General features: G+C 34.9%; 1 protein-coding gene across 1 annotated transcript in view; it reads right to left on the bottom strand.

Moving 5' to 3' along the window:
• LOC130012447 (structural maintenance of chromosomes protein 2-like) overlaps nucleotides 1–17,101 on the bottom strand; it is a 140,051-nt gene extending 122,950 nt beyond the window's left edge. The window contains exons 1-2 of the mRNA XM_056100419.1: nucleotides 17,079–17,101; nucleotides 7,503–7,627 (exon numbers count right to left, since the gene is read on the bottom strand). Of these exons, the coding sequence (XP_055956394.1) occupies nucleotides 7,503–7,627; nucleotides 17,079–17,086 (133 nt within the window). The 5' untranslated portion in view covers nucleotides 17,087–17,101. The remainder of the gene's footprint in view (nucleotides 1–7,502; nucleotides 7,628–17,078) is intronic.
• Between the last annotated feature and the right edge of the window lie 272 nt (nucleotides 17,102–17,373).

The raw sequence follows: 17,373 nt of genomic DNA, 5'->3' as shown, positions 1-17,373 counted from the left end.
ACCTGAACACTGTGTATAAATTTAAAGTCAATTGGATATTAACTTTAGCCTCTAGAGCGTCCACAAGATTTTTCAAAGTGATCAAGGGTCATTACTCTGGCAAATTTTTTCGGAAATCGCTGAAAATCAACAGGATTCTTGGTCTTATGAACTTAAACACTGTGTATAAATTTAATGTCAATCGAATATTAACTTTGACTTGTAGAGCGTCCACAAGATTTTTTGAAGTGATCAAGGACCATAACTCTGGCAGTAATTATCGAAAATCGCTGAAAATCAATAGGATTCTTCGTCTCATGATCTTAAACACTGTGTATAAATTTAAAGTCAATCGGATATTAACTTTAGCCTATAAAGCGTCCACAAGCAATTGTGGACGCCGGACGGACGGACGGACGGGGGAGACAACAATATACGACCACATTTCAATGTGGGCGTATAAAAATAGAACATACATGTACGTTTGACCAACATAGTTGTATCAATATAGATTACATGTAATAACCAGTGGCTGCCAGGCAGGAAATTACAATTCGATATGCACAAATATCGAAAGGAACTGAGATCTTTGTGTTATAAACTTCAATTCAAGTTTCAACAAATTGGATAAAAATTGTGACCTCTATAGGGTCCACAACCTTTGATATATCATATTTTTAGGCTATTTGAGAACGAAGGGTGGCCATTTTGTCTGTCAGTTTTGGGCCGATTTTCACGAAATTCGAACTCAGCCGTCCTTAGGGTGTAACGGTGATATAATAATACGTTTTTTTTAAATCGGATAAAAATCATGACCTCTATAAAGTCAACAAGCTAAAAACGCGATTTTTCATAAAATCAGGGGCCATAATTCAGGAAGTTACGGTCCGATATGCGCGAATATCGACAGGAACTGAGATCTTTGGGTTATAAACTTACATTTTAAGTTTCAACAAAATCGGATAAAAATTGTGACCTCTATAGGGTCCACAACCTTGATATACCATATTTTTACCCTATTTGAGAACGAACGGCGGCCATTTTGTCTGTCAGTTTTGGGCCTATTTTCACAAAATTCGAACTCAGCTGTCCTTTGGGTGTAACGGTGATATAATAATACGTTTTTTTAAATCGGATAAAAATTATGACCTCTATAGGGTCCACAAGCTAAAAACGCGATTTTTCGTACAATCAGGGGCCATAATTCAGGAAGTTAAGGTCCGATATGCGCGAATATCGAAAGGTACCGAGATCTTTGGATTATAAACTTACATTTCAAGTTTCAACAAAATCAGATAAAAATTGTGACCTCTATTGGGTCCACAACCTTGATATACCATATTTGTTACGCTATTTGAGAACGAACGGCGGAAATATTGTCTGTCAATTTTGGGCCGATTTTCACGAAATTCTAACTCAGTCGTCCTTAGGGTGTAACGGTGATATAATAATACGTTTTTTTTTAAATCGGATAAAAATTATGACCTCTATAGGGTTGACAATCTATAAACGCCATAATTCAGGATGTTACGCGAATATCGAAAGGAACCGAGATCTTTCGGTTATAAACTTCCATTTCAACAAAATCGGATAAAAATTGTGACCTCTATAGGGTCCACAAGCTAAAACGTGATTTTTCGTACAAACAGGGGCAATAATCCATGAAGTTTCGATTCGATACATGCCAATATCGAAAGCAGCCGAGATCTTTTGGAGATAAACCTATATTTCAAGTTTCGTCAAAATCGGGTAAGAATTGTGACCTGTAGAGTGTCCACAAACAAATTGTGGACGGACGGACGGACGGGGGCGACAACAATATACGACCACATTTCAATCGGATAATAACTTTAGCTTCTAGAGCGTCACAAGATCACAAGTGATCAAGGGCCATAACTTTGGCAGTAATTATCGGAAATCGTTGAAAATCAATACGATTCTTCGTCTCATGACCTCAAACACTGTGTATCAATCTGAAGTCAATCGGATGATAACTTTAGCTTCTAGAGAGTCCACAAGATTTTTCAAAGTGATCAAGGGCCATAACTCTGGCAGTAAGTATCGAAAATTGCCGAAAATAGACTTCTTCGTCTCATGACCTTAAACACTGTGTGTAAATTTAAAATCAATCAGATATTAACTTTAGCCGCTAGAGCGTCCACAAGATTTTTCAAAGTGATCAAGGGCCATAACTCTGGCAGTAATTATCAGAAATCGTTGAAAATCAATAGGATTCTTCGTCTCAGGACCTTAAACACTGTGTATCAATTTAAAGTCAATCGGCTATTAACTTTAGCCTCTAGAGAGTCCACAAGATTTTTCAAAGTGATCAAGGGCCATAACTCTGGCAGTAATTATCGGAAATCGCTGAAAATGAATAGGCTTCTTTGTCTCATGACCTTAAACACTGTGTATAAATTTAAAATCAATCGGATATTAACTTTAGCCTCTAGAGTGTCCACAAGATTTTTTGAAGTGATCAAGGGCCATAACTCTGGCAGTAATTATCGAAAATCGCTGAAAATGAATAGGCTTCTAGAGCGTCCACAAGAGTTTTCAAAGTGATCAAGGGCCATAACTCTGGCAGTAATTATCGAAAATCGCTGAAAATGAATAGGCTTCTTTGTCTCATGACCTTAAACACTGTGTATAAATTTAAAGTCAATCGGATATTAACTTTAGCCTCTAGAGTGTCCACAAGATTTTTTGAAGTGATCAAGGGCCATAACTCTGGCAGTAATTATCGAAAATCGCTGAAAATGAATAGGCTTCTAGAGCGTCCACAAGAGTTTTCAAAGTGATCAAGGGCCATAACTCTGGCAGTAATTATCGAAAATCGCTGAAAATGAATAGGCTTCTTTGTCTCATGACCTTAAACACTGTGTATAAATTTAAAGTCAATCGGATATTAACTTTAGCCTCTAGAGTGTCCACAAGATTTTTTGAAGTGATCAAGGGCCATAACTCTGGCAGTAATTATCGGAAATGGTTGAAAATCAATAGGCTTCTTCGTCTCATGGCCTTAAACACTGTGTATAAATTTAAAGTTAATTGGATATTAACTTTGACCTCTAGAGCGTCAACAAGATTTTTTGAAGTGATCAAGGGCTATAACTCTGGCAGTAATTATCAGAAATCGCTGAAAATCAATAGGCTTCTTCGTCTCATGACCTTAAACACTGTGTATAAATTTAAAGTTAATTGGATATTAACTTTGACCGCTAGAGCGTCCACAAGATTTTTTGAAGTGATCAAGGGCCATAACTCTGGCAGTAATTATCGGAAATCGCTGAAAATCAATAGGCTTCTTCGTCTCATGACCTTAAACACTGTGTATAAATTTAAAGTTAATTGGATATAAACTTTGACCTCTAGCGCGTCCACAAGATTTTTTGAAGTGATCAAGGGCCATAACTCTGGCAGTAATTATCGAAAATAGCTGAAAATCAATAGGCTTCTTATTCTCATGACCTTAAACACTGTATATAAATTATAAAGTCAATAGGATATTAACTTTAGCCTATAGAGTGTCAACAAGCAATTGTGGACGCTGGACCGACAACAATATACGACCACATTTCAATGTGGGCGTATAAAAATTAAGCATTTGTCAGAATGTGTATAAAACAAACCAACATTGCGGCTGATGTCCCCCGCCGAAATCCCAAAATAAATAGATGACACAAATTAATTAATCGCACATTTATTTTTTTCAAAAGTATCAAGCAATCAAACTATACACTAAGTTTCGTCACTCTCCATCTTGACCAATCAAACTGCTTATCGCTCATTAGCCTAAGCAAAAAATTCTCGTCATCAAACGTAGTCAAGGTAATGATATAATGAATCTATACTCGGAGGTTTATCACTCTCACTTAATTATATCCAAAGTTATTGTGCCCCAAAGCATCAATCAGATAGCTTATCTCTGCTAACCATAAGCAGACAATGTTTATCATTGAACTAGATCAAGGGATTCACCTAATGAACGCCAACACCAAGTTTGAACATTCTACCTCAATTTGAAGGAGAGTTACTGTGTTCCAAAGTCTCAGCCAATCAAATTGCTTATCGCTCTGCTTACCCTAAGCAGAAAGTGTTAATTATCGAACTTAGTCAAGGTATTGATGTGATAACACTATACACCAAGTGTCCTCACTCTCACTAAATTAGAAATAAAGTTATCGTGTCCCAAAGCATCAACCAATCAAATTGCTTATCTCTGCTTAACCTAAGGAGAAAATGCTCATCTTCGAACTCCATCAAGGCATTGACCTAATAAATATGGAGCCGAATCGTTGCCATATTAAGAGAAAATATCGTTAAAATAGCAAAATTATCATAGTCAAAACGGTAAAAATGGCCATTTTCGAGATTTTTCTCATGTAAATATTACATAACACTTAATACATTTTAATGGATATTTACCATAAAACAAAATTGCTCGACAAAAAGTAACAATGTAAAAATCTAGTTATGTTTTTTCCCTATCAACTTTTCGCCTTTGCAAATTCACAGTAAATTTTAATCTTTGCATTTTCAACTATCAGATTTTCTGCACTGCATTTTCGACTATCACAATTTCTCCAATCTAACTGACCATATAAGGAAAGGGGCGTGTTTCCGAGTTCGGTTCAAGCTGACATCATAACTCATTTGTTTTTATTGTCTGGCCTAAAATTAATGCTCCCTGATAGGGACTATGGGCACACGACGTCATAAATCTATGTTGATATAAGCGGCTGATGCATTTGGAGTTCTTCGGTTAGCTGAGAGAATAGTAAGAGCGGGAGGAGGGCATCACACATAAACAATTACACAATACAAACCCATGGACACGACATACAAAATAGGCTACACATATATTTCAAACAATAAGCATATCAAATCAAGTGAATGGATCCGGGGCCAGCTGCAAGCGTCCACTGCACTGTAGGCCTACAGGACTTTGACTTATAAAAACACCTGGTGATTAACAATATTTAACGTAATATGTTATTTTTAGGTAATAGTTTAATAGTAGGTACCATAGAGGTGGACTTTATTTGAAGTACTAGTACGCCAACATCAAAAGATGACATCACATCTGTATTTTTATTGAAGACGACATAGAACTTATTAGGCTTACATATACTGGCTACCGGATACATGTTTTAAAAAATTCCGCTTTGCAAAAGTATAAAATGCTAATGATTAAAATTCAATAACTATTACTAACATGATACCATCCGACCGTCAATATAGAGTTTTTTTTTGTTTTTTTTTTAATTCTTGAGTCTTGTCGGAGAGATACATATAGGCCTAATTAGACCCGCCTTATACTTTAATTAATAAACTTTTGTTTCTAGTTGTATTTTGATTAATATAACTTCTGTTTCTAGTTTCGCAATATTTAACTCCCAGTTTATGTGAAAAGAACAAATAATTTATGTCTTTACTGTCATGTTTTATGATAACTACATAATCCATTAGATTTTAATATTGACAGTGGACAGGTAGACTCTACTGCATGTGTTGCGATCACAACTACCGTACCTAATCATGATCAATTGGAAAGGTAAATTAAAATATTCTGGAAACCGACCCTGGGAAACAATAATTCATACCTCTTTTCGGGGATATTTTATTTTTATTTTCTACAAATTACAGATCTTTATCAACTAAATATTGTAACTGTTCTTGTGGAATAAATAACTTGGGTGAATCAACTCTTCCTGACAAAAGATGATACTCTCTACCATGCCCTAATTGTCTTGTTTGCAATTTATTACATCGTCTAATAACGGTAAAGCTTTTCTTAATTGATTAAGGCAGCCAGACACCCCTTTTGTAGTTTCACTTATTTCAGATATAACGCCAGAAATTCACTCACATCCATGCCGATGTGCTATCAAAGATTCATCCGGTCTATTAAGACAATGAGCCAACCTCAAGGTTCGATGATATAACTTATTAAACAAAAAGTTGTTCGACATGACAACAAATTTATTTTTTCTCCCAAAAATAATAAATAAAATCAGACAATTCTTAAGAGTTATAAACCTAATAAACACCTACACCAAGTTTGAACATTCTAGCTCAATTAGAAAGAGAGTTATTGTGTCCCAAAAAGTGTGCCGGACAGACAGACGGACGAACCCATTGTAATAGTCCCCTGCTTTCTTCGAAAGGCGGGGTACAATAACCCAATGGAGTAGTAATTTTAGCCGAGACGATAAATACTGACGTCTTATGACGTCAACTTCGACTGTACCCAGAACCATGCCCTCTGTCCGTTCGATTGGAGAAATTTTGGTGGTGGAAATTACAATGGAAAAATTCTGATAGTAGAAAATGCAAAGATGAAAAAGTTTGATTGAATCTGCAAAGGCGAAAAGTAGAAAGTGAAAAAAACATAACTAGATTTTTTTGGTTTGTTTTGATACTAATATAGTGATTTTGTGTTATGTGATATTTACCAGTGAAAATTCTTGAAAATGACCATTTTTACAATTTTAACTAGGATAATTTGTCAATTTTAACTATTATATTTACTCTTAATATGGCAACGTTTTGGCTCCATAAATAAACACCTACACCATAAGTTTGAACATTCTAGCTCAAGAGGTATTGTTTCCCAAAAAGTGTGACAGACAGACGGACTGTGTATAAATTTAAATGAAAGTCCATTGGATATTAACTTTAGCCTCTAGAGCGTCCACAAGATTTTTCAAAGTGATCAAGGGCCATAACTCTGGCAGTAATTATCATAAATTGTTGAAAATCAATAGGATTCTTCATCTCGTGACCTTAAACAATGTGTATAAATTTAAAGTCAATCAGATATTAACTTCAGCCTCAAAGCATCAACAAGATTTTTTGAAGTGATCAAGGGCCATAACTCTGGCAGTAATTATCGGAAATCGCTGAAAATCAATAGGATTCTTCTTCTTATGACTTTAAACACTGTGTATAAATTTAAAGTCAATCAGATATCAACTTTAGCCTCTAGAGCGTCCACAAGCAATTTTGGACGCCAAACTGATGGACGGAAGGCGATTACAATATATGACCACATTTCAATTTGGGCGTATAGAAATGCCTCATGGCGACCATCTTGAATATTTAAATTTCCCCAAGGGTGCCATCATCCAGATTCTGAATCTACACATATTGAAGATATATAATCCATCAAAAAACGTTAGGTGGACTATATTTCCTTGTCAAGGTTTAAAATGGGGTTTGGCTGCCGGTCTATTAATAGTATTAATAATGTTATTTATGTCATCGTACGCTACCAGCCCGTTCTATAAATACACTTTTATCATAAATAAATGACAATCAAATAAACGAACTCATTTCAAATCTAAATGGTCCTGTTTATTACTAGTACCAATCCGAGAATCAAAAGGCTTATAAACTAGACAGCCGATACCAAAATTTAAAATGAAGGTGCAGGAAAACAAATTTTGTGGGGTTTCATCTCTCTAAAATGTGGGTCGATAAATTGTTTTAAAAGATTATAAATAATATTTTCTACCTACCTATTGCAGTTAGAAGATTTTTGATAACTGTTAATTGTTCATGATGTTTAGTTTGTTCCAATTTAGCATTGATTTGATTAGCTTCTTGTTTCTTCAAATCATATTCCTTCTTCAGTTGTACAAATCTAAAATCACATTTACCATTTTAATTTATTAAAGATAGATTGCCAGTAAGGGTGTGACGACTAAGCAAAACTTGAACCGGTTAGTCGGCGGCTAAAAAACCGAACCGATTCGGTTTAGTCGGTAATTAAAACTAACTGAAAAATATTAGTCTTCCATAGTCTACATACTGGCCTTTATATACGGAGCTTAAAACTGTAATGGCGACATACATACAGTTCTATGTTTTATGTGTCCATTACATTAAAAAATTTGGTTTTGTTTGTACTATGTAGTTTGTTCAAATCTCCTGTTTAACCTTTTTAATAAAAGTAATAAATACAACATATAAAAAACTTCAAACAATGACGTATTGATCAATAATATTAGTGATAAACCGACGAGAAAGCGTATCTGGGCATCAGCTCAGTGCGCATGCCTATTGACCTAACCTGGAGGATTGCTTGTTTCTGATTGGGCACTTCAACCATTGACCTTAGCGACCGACCAATCAAATAACGCATTCTTAAAATAACTTCATTAGGTATGCAAAAACACAATCGCTTATAATCGCGAGAATATCCACGACCGATTACGGAATATAGTTTAGTATATACTGTCTCGTTATTATTATTGTCGACCATTTATCAATGATGTAGCTTATTGCTTATTCACCCCCATAATTGTCGATCGTTAATACATGTATCTTTTTAAAAAAAAAACATGTTATAATATTCGGGCGACTGCTTTATATCATGCTGTATTTTTTAGACGACTATCGATTTCCCGAAACTTGAACCGGTTTGTAGGTAAAACCGAACCGACTCCGACTAATCGTCACACCCTTAATTGCCAGGCAACGAAACATGCCCACAGCAGTTAAATCGTCCGGGCAGTCAACAAGTGTTGTCGCATATTTTTACTTTTTTCGGTAATGAAACATTTATAATACACTAAAATCTGTATAAGAGTAACAACTCATGAAGTAATTATCAGAAAACCATTAGAATTTGTTTGGTTTTTATAAAGTTCTACCCCATGCTAACGTTTAGTATACAAAACTTTAAATATCATGGATTTAGCTGTTCAAGTCATAAAAATTTACTTGTTCGTATCTAGATTTTAAACTCTGTGCATCAATCTGAAGTCAATCGGATGATAACTTTAGCCTCTAGAGCGTCACAAGATTTTTCAAAGTGATCAAGGGCCATAACTCTGGCAGTAATTATCGGAAATCGCTGAAAATCAATAGGCTTCTTCGTCTCATGGCCTTAAACACTGTAGAGTGTCCACAAGCAATTGTGGATGCCGGACGGACGGGAGCGACGACAATGTGGGCGTATAAAAATCAATCAGTTTGACATGCTCAAATGTGTACTGGCCTATTGCATATTTGTTAAAAATAAAGTTGATAAAAAAACATGCTACTAGTATTAGGCCACACAAACAAAATTAGTGGGTTCTCAACTAATTTAATGATAACAAGCAGTCGCCATTGCAAGACACGCCAACATTTTGCAAGAGATGGACATAGAAAGTGCTAAAACCAGCAGTTGTTGTGGCACTTGGTAGTGTGGGGAATTCTGCTACAATTGTTGCTCAGGACCAGGGGTTGAAATGTTTGTAAAATTTTACTTGTCTCAGGTGACAAGTAGAAATATTTTTTACTTGTCACTTGGTCATTTCAAGTTGTCACCACTGATTTTCGTTTTTAATAAAAAAAAATAAATAAAAATTAATAATAAATAAACAATGATATAATAATACGTTTTTTTAAATCGGATAAAAATTATGACCTCTATAGGGTCCACAAGCTAAAAACGCGATTTTTCGTACAATCAAATGTCATAATTCAGGAAGTTACGGTCCGATATGCGCGAATATCGAAAGGAACCGAGATCTTTGTGTTATAAACTTACATTTCAAGTTTCAACAAAATCGGATAAAAATTGTGACCTCTATAGGGTCCACAACCTTGATATACCATATTTTTACGCTATTTGAGAACGAACGGCGGCCATTTTGTCTGTCAGTTTTAGGCCGATTTTCACAAAATTCGAATTTAACCATCCTTAGGGTTTAACGGTGATATAATAAAACGTTTTTTTAAATCGGATAAAAATTATGACCTCTATAGGGTCCACAAGCTAAAAACGCGATTTGTCATACAATAAGGGGCCATACTTCATGAAGTCACGGTCCGATATGCGCAAATATCGAAAGGAACCGAGATCTTTGTGTTATAAACTTACATTTCAAGTTTCAACAAAATCGGGTTAAAAATTGTGACCTCTATAGGGTCCACAACCTTGATATACCGTATAAAAATCGGTAAATCACGTCCCAGGTAATTATACATTTGGAAATTAGTAAATCACATCCCAGATAATGGTGTACAAGTCAGGCGGAAGTACTAAACCGCTCTGGCCACGCTCAAAATTCCACTCTAAATTTCCTCCGCAAATATGAGTAAACCGAGGACCTCCGCGATTATTTTAAACCGCCGCAGAAATTAGGTTGATAGATCCACCACAAATTTTAATAAGTCGGACTTTCCACGCATGTACAGTCAGCACATCCGTATATCGTAGTCAAATATCAGCTAACACGGCATGCAAAAAAGATTGTTAATTTAACACGGTTAGACACGCAGATTTTACTGACTTATATTGAAAAATATCAATTATCAAACATTGGCAGGCTTTTAAATAATAAAATAAATGGAGTTATGGCTGTACCGATACATCACTTAGTCAGTATGTTCGACATTTCTAAGACTTTCAAACTCATTCAAATTACGAAAATTTCAAAGATTAGATGCTGGTCTTACCGTGGGCGAAAGTTTTGTCCATTAAAATAGCTATTCCCATTCTGACAAATAAGTTACACAATGCATTGTAAATCAATAAATAACACCTGAAGTAATATATCTTGGAATTTAAATCACAAATGAATTAAATGCTCATCTCCTGTTTTCAAGCACACATTGCCAGAAGTCACCATCAACCTTGCTGAACACATGTACATTAACACGTATCAGTCGGATAATACCGTGATGACCCTTTCATTTCAATGCATAACGTCAATCAAGTTTCTATATTACGTGAATTCACACGTGCCGTCAAAAGGAATTGATAATTGACTATAATAGAAGCCCCTTTAACAACAAATTGTTACCATGTCGTAGTCTTGTAGACAATACTTTTATTCTGAATTGTCAGTAAATAATCAGTTGACCTCATTATTAAAGAACAATTACAATTGGAACGCGACCAATCTGGATTTTCACACAAAATAGGTGGTGTTGTCATGGCTAAATTACGAACGGGCTACGATGAATAGCACCTACCCCCCCCCCCCCCCACACACACACCTCCTACAAATTACATCACGTATTACCAGTATGTTACAGAGGATTCTATTAATTTTATTTACGATAAAACTCTATTGTCTATTATTAGGGTTGGGTTAGGGTTCATTAGTCCACCAATATTTATCATTAGGGTTAGGATAGGGTTAGGGTTCATCAGTCCACCGATATCTATTATTAGGGTTAGGGTTAGGTTTATTGATACCCACATATATGTGATATATAGTAACAGCTGTTTGTGTTTTTCGTTTTATGTGAGACTGATAGTTGTCTTTTGTTTTATTTAATTGATCAACGATTGTTGAGACTGCAATTAACACTTGCTAGTTCTCTTATTTCGTTTCATCGGCGTGCATTGGTATATCCGGTATACCCGGCTGGAACATTTGAAAATTTGTGTATATTTAGTAATACTTCGTTGTTTTTCTTGTATCAAATAGTAAACGTTAACAGAAAATAGTTTTTATGGGATACAATCACTAGTTTTATTCTAAAAGCACAACGTTTCGACAAATATCCTCTTCTTATCGTTATCAAGCACAATGACATTTAGTCATTCGTTCGTTTCTGGTGTTTTACGTCCACTTCCACCTAAGGTGATATCGTAGACAATGACATTTAGTAAACTTGAGGTCAATATATACAAAATTCATAGTGAAACCATCAACATGGATTAAAATAACAGTAACAAAAATAATATAAGAGGTAAAGGATATCTAACAAAAACATCAAGCACAACAAGGTAATTATCTGGCTGAATAAACTCTAATACATGAGTAAAGGGTTATTAACTAGAATGAGGCCCTTCAAAGGGTGCCATGAATAAACAGAGTAAAGCTGATGAGACACAGATAGTGAGGCCATATATGCATGAAATTAAATATGATATGGATTTATAAATACAAATATAACAATACACAAATAATGGACAGGTTTGGGATAATCTGTAATAGCGAAAACTTATCAATCAAAAGGGGGCGTGTCTGTTAGGGGTAACCCACCGCACAAACTGTCTGCCAGTGGTCATTCATGATTCGTATGGTGGTAATGAACAACTCTTAGCTGTTTTAGGTGGTACAGATTTCAGCTAATCTAGCCTAGCTGTGGTCAGGGCCCTTATTCACGAAAACTTAAACTAAGATACAATCGAAATTTTAAAAAATACTGCAATTCGATTGGCTGACCAGTAAAATCAATTTGCATATATCCAATGAAGTTGCAGTATTTCTTAAAATTTTGGTTGTAATTTAGTTAAAGTGAATAAGGGCCCTGGAAATTAGATAACTCTTGTCAGGGATACTCTACCACTACAAATGTCTGACAATTACATAGCTGTCAGGGGTACCCCACCACTAGAAATGTCTGTCAGAGTGTTAATGTAATACCTGAAGATGTACGGTACACTGCTGTGCAATTTTCATTTGGTACACTTTTGAGCTAATCTAGACTAGTTGGGGGGCATGGCATTTTGGCGTGGAATACCACACCCACCACCAGAAACCCGGCAGACTTACATTCTGATGATACCAGATATAACATACATGTATAGGAAAAAATTGGTACACTTTTCAGCTAGGTTAACCCCCTAGATATAATTAAAGGAAATTTGCTGAAACTCAATAGGATTGTTAATTTTACTAATTTAAACGATACATATAAATTTCATACAGATCGGATAATAACTTTTGTCGTTAGAGCATTCACAAGGTACAACAAATTGAAACAAGGGCCATAACTCACAGAAATTGCTGAAATTCAATAGGCATCTTCGTTGCACTAATTTAAATGATGCATCAATTTCAAACAGATCGGATCATAACTGTTGTTATTAGAGCGTTCACAAGATTCAACAAAGTGAAACAAGGGCCATAACTCTAGATGTAATTAACGGTAATTAGGGGCATTTAATAGACAATTTCATACCGATGACATTACAATTTTTGTCGTTTGAGGGTTCACAAGGTTTTAAAAACTAAAACAGGGGCCGTAACTCTGGAAGTAATCTACAGAAATTGTTGAAATTCGACAGGTTTTTTTGTTTTCGTTTTTCAAGTAATGCATATAAATTTCATACAGATCGGATGATAACTTTTGTCGTTCGAACGTTCACAAGGTTCAACAAAGTAAAACAAGGACCATAACTCTAGAAGTAATTGACGGAAATTGCTGACATTCAACAGGCTTCTTCATTTTACTAATTTAAATGATGCATATGAATTTCATACAGATTGGGTGATAACTTTTGTAGTTCAAGCGTTCACAAGATTCAACAAAGAGAAACAAGGGCCATAACTCACGGCGTAATTAATGGGAATTGCTGAAATTCAATAGGCTTGTTCGTTTTACTAATTCAAATGATACATATAAATTTTATACAGATCGGATAATAACTTTTGTCGTTATTCACAAGGTACAATAAATTGAAACAAGGGCCATAACTCACGGAAATTGCTGAAATTCAATAGGCATCTTCGTTGCACTAATCTAAATGATTCATATCAATTTCAAACAGATCGGATGATAACTGTTGTTATTAGAGCGTTCACAAGATTCAACAAAGTGAAACAAGGGCCATAACTCTAGATGTAATTAATGGAAATTGCTGAAATTCAATAGGCTTCTTTGTTTTACTAATTTAAATGATGCATATAAATTTCATACAGATCGGATAATAACTGTTGTCACTAGAGCGTTCACAAGATTCAACAAAGTGAAACAAGAGCCATAACTCTAAATATAATTAACGGAAATTGCTGAAATTCAATGGGCTTCTTTGTTTTACTAATTCAAATGATGCATATCAATTTCAAACAGATCGGATGATAACTTATCATTAGAGTGTCACAAGATTCAACAAAGTGAAACAAGGGCCATAACTCTAGATGTAAATAACGGAAATTGCTGAAATTCAATAAGCTTCTTTGTTTTACTAAGTCAAATGATGCATATAAATTTCATACAGATCGGTTGATAACTTTTGTCGTTAGAGCGTTCACAAGGTGCAACAAAGTGAAACAAGGGCCATAACTTCAGAAGAAATTAACGGAAGTTATTGAAATTAAATAGGCTTCTTCATCTCACTAATGCAAACAACATATATCAATTTCAAAACAATCAGATAATAAATGTAGTCTGTAGAGTGTTCACAAGAAATTGTGGACAACGGCCGGACGGGGGCAACGGCAATATACGATCCCATTTCCATGTGGGCGTATAAAAACCAGTATTAGTGGGCATGGGGTTTTATAATCATATATGCAATTATATATAGAGCTAGATACATGTAGTAATTTAAGTAATCTTTTTTGCTCTCCGATGGAACTTAAGTCTACAGTAATAGGGACACATTGGGAGCGAACATCAATACTTGCATTGATAAATTTGACCGTCGCTGAATCTTGCGCCGAACGAAAATTATTTACTCATATCTCGAACATAACTTCTGTAAACTTGTCATTTTGTACCAACCTTCGATACTACTTTCTACCATTGTGATGCATTCGATAATATTTATTCATTTTTGTGAAGAAAGTCGATGAATTAATTTTATTTTATCAAAAAAGCACATGAACAAAAAACCATCGCTGATTTTATCACCGATTTACAGGGGGTGTAACTCTGTATGTAATATTATAGGGGGCGCTAAAACGTCTGTTTAACAACAAAGTGGCAATAGAAAAGAGATACTAGATGATCGTGACAAAACTCGGTACTTTCATTTTATTCGATTAGTATCAAATAATGTGTCGTTACGCGTGAAAATAATGATCAGGTTAGTCGTTTAATAAAACAAAAGATTAATAAACAGATAATCCCGGTTTGATTGTTATTTTTACGTTTCTTTTTACCTGATCAGTAGGGGTCCAGTTAATTAACTACTACTCACGGGATTAGCGGGAGTGTTACAAAGAAAGAACGACAAGATGGTATCATTCAACAATGACCGTTGGATGGGCGATGTTTTGTTTAATTTATTAGTAAAATAGTGACCGCTGGCCGCGTTAGAGGCGTGACCATTGAAACAGTAGAATTTCTACGGGGGGAATTAATCATGATGCCTGTTGCACACGTTGAACAGCTGCGTGTTTAGTAGGGGTTAAATTACTTAAAAATCGCTTGGGGGGATTTTTTGGTGCTCGTTGAAGCAAGTGTTCGCTGATTAGGAGTGCACGCCTGAGCAAGTTCTACTGTAATAGATTGAATTAATAACTACAATATCATCTTTGTATTAGTAGAAAAGAATAACGTTGGTTAAATTAATAATTTAAGCTAGAGAACTTCCATCAGGATATAGCATTATTTCATATCAGTTCGTTCATAGCTTTGTAAATTTCCATGTCATTTTGGCAAATCGAATGATATTTTTTATTGGTAATAATCAAGTTAGAACTACAAAAGTTTCTGCGTAAAATATAAACAGTAAACAACCAGCATATTTGATTTAATATACATTTTGGAATAACATAGCGCACATAACGTGTTGGTTTTAAGTATTTACATATATGTTCATTTATATTATAATCGACCTTATTTATCATTTTCATTCGGTTTGGGGTTGGGTGTAGAAGTAAATAAACCTTGCTCTAACAAGGACTGTTGTCGTAACAAGGGCTTGACTGAATTGAATCAGGTAAATTAACCGGTTGAGCTGTGGATACAGATGTAGTTGGTTTCGCGGTTAGTTGGTTTAACAATGTCAGGTGTTCATTTGCTGTTCAACATTTGGCGTGTCATAAAACTGATTTATGTCATCTTCACAATTAATTAATATGTTTTTGTCATCATCTAGATTTCTTACAAATATTCGGCCATCATATGTCCAGCAGTTTTTTTATTTTATTCAGTTTGAAGAGTTTGCATGTCTTTTTATACAGCTGTGATTTTCTATGTGTCAAGGCTTCATTAATAAAGATTTTTATTTTATTTGTTATGTTGAATTGTTTTAGCCTCTTTTTATTGCCATATACTGCAGCACGATCCCTGTAGCTGATAAATCTAACAATTATATCTCTGTGGTAATCTTTTTTACGAGATTCAACTCTATGTGTACGACCTATTTGGTTAATTGTTAAATAAATTGTTAGATAAATCTTTCAATTCCTGTATGAGAAAATTGAAAAAACATTTTTCATATGGTGAAATTGCCAAAATCTGTCTTTTCTCAAATACCAACTTTGGCAAGTCCTTACACCTTTACTATACGTAGCAGAAAGACCAAACTCACACAGTTTGTAGATGACTCAGTGTTGTTACCACAATATTAACTTCAGATGATTCTGGCGAACGAGATCTGTATATGGACTGGATCTCAAAGCCTGTCTAAATTCCCCATTTTTCGTCACCCAAAGTTTGACGCCCTATAGCTACTTCTTTCATGGGGTGGATTTAAAAAATTTATGCTCACGTGAACAAGTAACCTCCCAACATTTGATACAAAAAATAAAAATGACCGGAATCGACTTGACAAAAACTAGGTAAAGGAACCAATAACCCATGAAATTAATCTGTAATTTCCCTATTTTGGAGATAATTAACCGTAGTAGATAAAAAAAAAACCTAACAATTTATTTTCCTTTTCATTCATATGGTGTTTACTACCAGCCCTAAAATACATTAGTATCTGTTTTATAAAAATATCTTGAAAAAAAATACTTTCAAAGGCAGGCCTCGAATTGTTTAAAAAGAGCTACCTGTCGCAGCGACAGGTAGCTTTTCTTCATACCTGTCGCTTCAGTAAATAACCTGTCACTCTCAATTATCAAACTCAAAGACTAATCACATTACACATATCCATACATGTAGGTACACACACACGTACGTGGTTAGGTCTTTGACGTAGGCTACATTGCTCTATATAAATATCGTAATATGAAACCTTTTTATTTCTTCGACATCGGAATGCCTAAAAGTTCTCGAAAGTCGGCGAATCTGCTTTGGCTCAGCGACTCGAAGATTCGTACAATTCTATCATCCGTATCCACGTGAATTCCGCAAAGTATCATGGTACCACACTTCCGTACTAAATCGAATACTTCACCGTTGAGTTGTAGAATTCAGATTTTAAAATATACGTAATAAATTGAATATCAAAACACAAATCACACCTGTGCATGGCACCGTATTTACATGTACCGCGTGCGAAGGACAGATAACGCCACCTGGAATTCCCTTTTCACATATCCGGACTATATTTACGCCTCAAATTATATTTATATGAAATATTTTTCCGACCTGATTTTTTGATTTTGTCAAATTGTCTTATAATTTATTCATAGCCTTTATTTATGGAAATTGTTTTAAACTTTTTAAATGATTAAATACACCAAGCAACGAGCCGTGAGCATTTCCATTCCAACCACTACTATATCTTTACTGTGGTGTCGTTACGGTAGAATTATT

The sequence above is a fragment of the Patella vulgata genome, chromosome 4 (genome assembly GCF_932274485.2).
Source record: "Patella vulgata chromosome 4, xgPatVulg1.2, whole genome shotgun sequence".
In the NCBI taxonomy this organism is placed as follows: domain Eukaryota; kingdom Metazoa; phylum Mollusca; class Gastropoda; family Patellidae; genus Patella; species Patella vulgata.
The sequence above is the reverse complement of the archived record's forward strand: the minus strand, read 5'-3'. Positions and strand labels throughout refer to the sequence as shown.